Here is a 5,922-nt window from a genome sequence, read left to right on the forward strand (position 1 = left end):
TGCAGGAGCTGATCTATAATGTAGTGTTTCTTCTAGTATGTGCTGAATCCAAACAATGGTCAAGGAGAATCAAAGAGCTTATAACTTATGAAAAGATTTGAGCGATAAATTTGATATAACAGATGTTGAACTTTTGAGAACTACAGTTGGGTTGGAAACTAACTAAGACACATTTTATTTAGCCTAATTATTTTATACTATTTTTGATTGCAGGACACCTTTCAGCTTCCGGACATACAACACAATCGGGATACCATTCTTCAAACAACAAAAAAATTGTATCGATATCGTCGGAGTAGACATCATGATCATTTCAAGAAATTTGCTACAAAAGAAGAGAGTCTGCAAAACATACCAACAGATGTTAATGAAGCTGAATGGAAATTCTTGGTAAACTACTCCAGCTCTGATGATTTTAAGGTAGTTAAAAGTGAAAAATTTAACATTTTATATTTTTTTTGGTAATAACTGTGAATACTACTATTACTCCAATATGAAAAATGCAAATTTACAACCTAAAGAGCACCTCTTGTCCCAACAACCTCCAAGAAGAGGTTTAGGACTATCAAGGTCTCAATCAAAGCTATTCAAGGAAAATAAAACATAAGCTATTACCAAATACAAATAAATTCATTCTTTTGATCTAACCTATTTGCTCTCTAGTTAGTCTTCTCAACAGAATCCGACACCTTGTGTTCTGGAGAATGGCTATTTGATCTCTCACTTCTTTCTATATTTGTACAATTGCAAAACTTGTACTCACATCTATGCTTTGAAAAATCTTTCAATTTCTTGCTTTCCATGTGTGATAGATCATTGCCCCCTATATTGCCAGCAAATTCTGTATTTTCTTCCATTCCCTTTATTTCTGCCATTTCAGATCCTTCTGAACCATTTAGACCTCTGTCTAGTTTGTCAGACCATGTCGAACTGCAGTAATCCAGTCACACTCGGAGAATAGGTGTTGAGGAATTTCTACTACCCCTGCCAAACAGAGACAACACTTTGCATCCTCCACATGAATGTTCAATCGCATCATTCTAGACTTGGTAAGCAGTCTGTTCTGATTTGCTAACCATAAGATAAATCTATGTTTTGGCTGCAAATTTTTGTCCATATAAGATTTGCTTCCCATAGCATGTGGTTTGAGTCCCTATCAGTGCATTATAGCTCCTTGTGACTGAATAAGTGCCATATTTTGTCAACTTTTACTTGTCATTTTTGTACCAATCTGCCATCTTATAGGTTTCAGAGAGGTCAACTTCCCCAGTACCAACTACAGTCAGTAGGTATGTTATTCCTGATATTTCTATGTTGCTTTATATACACTCCATGTACCCATTTTTACCCAGAGAATGTCTTGCTTCTCTGAAACCTGCCATAATAACTTGTCAACTGAAGCTTCATTCCAGTTTCTGCATCCCTTAACATTTAGTCCTTCGAATTTCTTTGAGAGGCACACCTTGTCCCAAGCAACCAAAGGTGCCTTTCTCTGTGATCTGCACTACTTCCCCATATAAAATCTTTGCATTTTCTATCCATAGCCTTGAGTACACTTGGAGGTAAGATAAAGACTCCACCCCAAAAGTTAAATATAAAAAAGAAAACAACATTGACTATTTGTAGTCTTCCTGCATAAGAGAGCTTCCTAGCATAAGCATTACTTACCCTTTTAGTAATCTTCTGCATGAGTTGATGACACTCCATCTTACCCTTTCAGTAACCTTTTTATATTGTTTGTTTTCTTTTTTTGACTTGTTATATACTTAGATCAAAATAAATTTCTAAACTCAACATCAATGCAGAAAATGAGTGAAAGAAACAAAAAATAACAAGGCAAAACAAGAAGTGAATCATATTTGCGGCAAAAAAACTTTTCAAGCAGTGTCTTATGAAGCGGTGAGATATATATCTTTCTTTTGATCGATTATTGTTACAATTTTAACAATAACATAATTTCATTTGTTTTGACAGAGGGACACAACCACTGGAAAAGAGCTGAATTTTCAAAAACTTTGGGAAATAACTCACATGAAGCCAAATGGACAATGGGTTACTCATGATTCTGCTGAAGTGAATGTACTTTTTTTTTCTACCTTTATTCATAGAATGAGTTTATTTAAATAAATATGGAGTGTTAAAGCTAGTATAACCTTTTTGTAGGATAAAGTGAAAGATGTTGTTGCTGAAAAAAGTCAAGAAATTGAAGAGGGTACCGATGTGGATCCTATTATTAATGTTGCATTTGTGCAAATAATGGGAGAAAAATCAAAGTACATTCTTGGTCAAGGATCTGGAATTAAGTTAGCAAGTAGAATATCTAGAAATGAAATTCAAGAACAATTTTAAGCACAACAAAATGAAGCAGAAGAAGAACGTCGTAAACAAGAGAGTGTAGAAAGCAAGCTAATAGAAGTTAAGAATCAACTTGAAGAGGAGCGAAAAAACCGAGAAGTAATGGAAGTTCGTTTAGTGCATGACCAAAAATTGTTAAAAGAGAGCATGATGGCACTAGTATCTCATATGCAGAATCCCAATGTATTTGTTTATAGTATACATCACTAAATTAGTAGATGCTACATTGCTACTTAAATATTTTTCACTCTCACTATACATCATCGCCTCTTTCTTTCTATTCTTCTTTCATCGACATACTAAGTTATTAATTTGTACCATATTTAACAGAATGGCCTTCCTGCTTCGATTTTCAATATCATTACAACTTCAACTAATTCAAATGAGACAAGTTCTGCAAGTCTAATGAATAACAATTGGGTAAGTAAATGTCTCATATCTATTTTTTATATTCTCAAGGGTAAAAATTTAGACTTGCTTTGGCTGCTGTTAGGCGTGCTTGATATGATCCTCTGAACACGACCTCTTGGATTATTTTCCTGATTACCTTTTAGGGAACCCTTGTTATTGTGAATCAGTTTCCACCAGTCTACCACTTGGAAATTACTTCTCAATCAAACATACATCTCTTTAATGGAAAATGCATCCATTGTTGTAAGCTCCACCTCCCTTATGTACGCTTCCTCCAGATACTTCTTTGCTTGAAAAATCTTCTGCACCACCTATGAAGCCTGTTTTGGCGTGCATTTCCAGATAGAATTTCCCTTTATGTAACAGAAGTGGACCCACTTAACCCATAACTTATCTTTTTTATAGCACAAATTTCATAGCAACTTGCATATAACTATCTAGTTCCAATAGCCTACATCTAGGATGTTTAGTCCTCCTGCCTCTTTAGGTAACCAAACTCTAATTACTATTATTATTACATGTTGAACTAGTGTTATTGTCGGGTATTGCTCCTTGATCTCAAAACATATGTTGTTAGTTTGTTCGAGCATCACATCTGGTAATTATATGAAAATAGTATATGTTGCTGAAAATTTGTTTTTGTTTACAAGTATATGTTGTTGGTAATTAGATGAAAATAGATATTGTTCTTTATTGCTAACATTGACTTGCTATATTATTATTGGAATAGATTTTTCCTCTTCTTGTGTCGATAAGTTGTATCTCTATTCATATCCATCTTTCATTTTAATTACAACAGAAAAACACAATATGTAATAAACGTATTTTAGATATATATTTACTTCAAGCTTATAATCTTTGTATTGATGAGCAGCTGCAGGATGCTTTACATGGAAAGTAAAACCAAGAATCACAGATGCAAAAAGAATTGGATAACTTGAAAGATATCTTGACTTTTGAGACGCAAAACTTAGAAATGGCTATTTATGATAGTGATAAATTCAGTTCGTTGTGCAATGAAAAAGATGTAGAGCTTAAGGTATTTTTTTAATGTTATTAAATTTGATTTATTAAGGGGACAATCATTCATTTTATTACTCCATTCCTTGTAGGCTGCCCTATCAGAGAAGCGAAGCTTAGAAATGCGGCTTCCAAAGTTGAGTTCTCAAGGTTCAAAGAAAACTATTCCGAAAGAGTTGGTTGACACAAATAATCAGGTAAAGCTATAAAAAATATTTGGCCTTTATATTTTGTCCAGATTAGTATCCATAAAACAATAACTCATGTGACTTCACTAATTGCAGGTCTTTGAAAAGATCCATGAAGAGTTGAAAGCTCGTTCTATGTTGCATACCGCAGAAGAAACAAAAAAGAGGCTTTTGAGTGAAAAATCATCACTTGAGGAAAAAATTGTAGAGCTGGAAAAGAAGAAATCAAGTGAGGTACATTGCCTAAATATCTCTTGTTTTGCATTTTCAGCTTGAAGAATTGTGAATCTGATTCATACTGGTATTAGAGCACTGCCTTCTTCCATCAATAGTTTATGTCAACTACGATCTCTAATACTACAAAATTGCAATGATTTGAAAGAGTTACCAGATATTGGTAATATTTGTCATTTGCAATTGCTTGATTGTGCATATGATTTGGCTATCTTAGATCGACTTCTTTTGATGAGATATTGTTTGCATCTGATTTGGAGAGTAGTATGCCAGCAGGAAGTTGATTGTGAACAAGAAGAGTTTTGATGGATTAAAATCACTACACATAGAGAGTTGTTCTTGTGATTTCATATTCAGTTATTATCTCTTTTTAAACTCAATCAATGCTCTTGGTCAAGTTTGATAAGAAGGGAAAAGGGAAGTCTCCACGAAGCTGGAAACTGTTTAAAAAGTTTATTTCACAAAATTATTCCAGGAGATTAAGATTACGTTTTACTTCCTTTTATTTTTGTGACATTCTTGGGGTTGTAGGAAGTGAACAGATGATCCTTTAGCAAATCTGGAACATCTCACTCTCTCTTCTGTACATAATTTATAGTGTCTCTGATTTTGGTCATTTTCAAATGAAATAAGGAGATTTATCAAGAGATTAAGGAGATTTATCAGGAGGGTTAAAGTGTGTTTGGGTGTATTAGTGAGTGCATTCATGTGAATATCTCTGCTTTTTAGATTTTTATTTGTGTATTTTATAACTTACTTTGTCAAATTATAATTATATTTATCTTTTATTTGCAGGATGAACATGCATAATTGAACCATTGCTTCAATACAAGTACTATTGGAAGATCGGACTATTCAAAAGTTATAACTAGTAGGATTAGAATATAATTAATGACTTGCTTATTATTTTTTCTTACAAGTACAAACATATATAGTAGTATTTAGTTCTTTGGAATATCAATCTTATATTGACCTTTGCAAATTTATATAATTCTTAATATAAATATTTGTGAAAATTTTCTAAAAGAAAAGTGTATTGTGTATATAGCAGCTATTCACAAATTGTTGCTAAAAGTGTAGAAATATTTGTATAAAATTTCTAAAAAGAAAATGTGTATTAAGTATGTAGCAACAACTCACAAATTGTTGCTAAAGGTATATAATAAATATGTTTATTGCAATAAAATTTATTGTTGCTAAAAGCCTTCCCAACACATTACTAACTAACTTTTTGTCCATTTTTTACAACAATTAATATTGTTGGTAAAAATATTAATTTGTGGCAACACTAAATTTTGTTGCGAAATTTTTTATAAGCCACAACTATAATAATGTAAGGCAACAATTATTTTCGTTGCAATAAGTTAGTTTTTGGCATCAATATATTTTGTTGTTGCAAAAACTTTTCGAATTAGCGTTTATTGCAACAACTTTTATATTGTTGCCAAAAGTACTTTTTGCAACAACATCCTATATATAGAAACAAAACTAATTGTTGGGAAATGCCTTTTTTCTTGTAGTGTCATAGACCTCAGCTAGGTGACTGTTGAGCGTGATCGGATTCAAGGGTGAGCGAGTTCTTTCAGGCTGCCATGGATCTTTCTTGTTTAAGTCCACTCTTTTCGGACTTAGGCTATTTGTTTAAGGTGTTTATTTAGTTTCGGGGTTGTACCCTTGTTCTTAGACTTGTCGTTAGTAGAGCTTTGGTACATTG

General features: G+C 32.8%; 1 protein-coding gene across 1 annotated transcript; it reads left to right on the forward strand.

Moving 5' to 3' along the window:
• The first annotated feature begins 3,742 nt into the window (after positions 1-3,742).
• Positions 3,743-5,131, forward strand: LOC102590356 (uncharacterized). Its single transcript, XM_015314385.1, has 4 exons — positions 3,743-3,805; positions 3,879-3,983; positions 4,071-4,208; positions 5,004-5,131. Exons 1-4 carry the CDS (start codon positions 3,743-3,745, stop codon positions 5,016-5,018), a joined length of 321 nt encoding a protein of 106 aa, XP_015169871.1. The 3' UTR covers positions 5,019-5,131.
• Positions 5,132-5,922: the final 791 nt, after the last annotated feature.

Source organism: Solanum tuberosum, unplaced genomic scaffold (genome assembly GCF_000226075.1).
Source record: "Solanum tuberosum cultivar DM 1-3 516 R44 unplaced genomic scaffold, SolTub_3.0 scf00291, whole genome shotgun sequence".
Taxonomy (NCBI): Eukaryota; Viridiplantae; Streptophyta; class Magnoliopsida; order Solanales; family Solanaceae; genus Solanum; species Solanum tuberosum.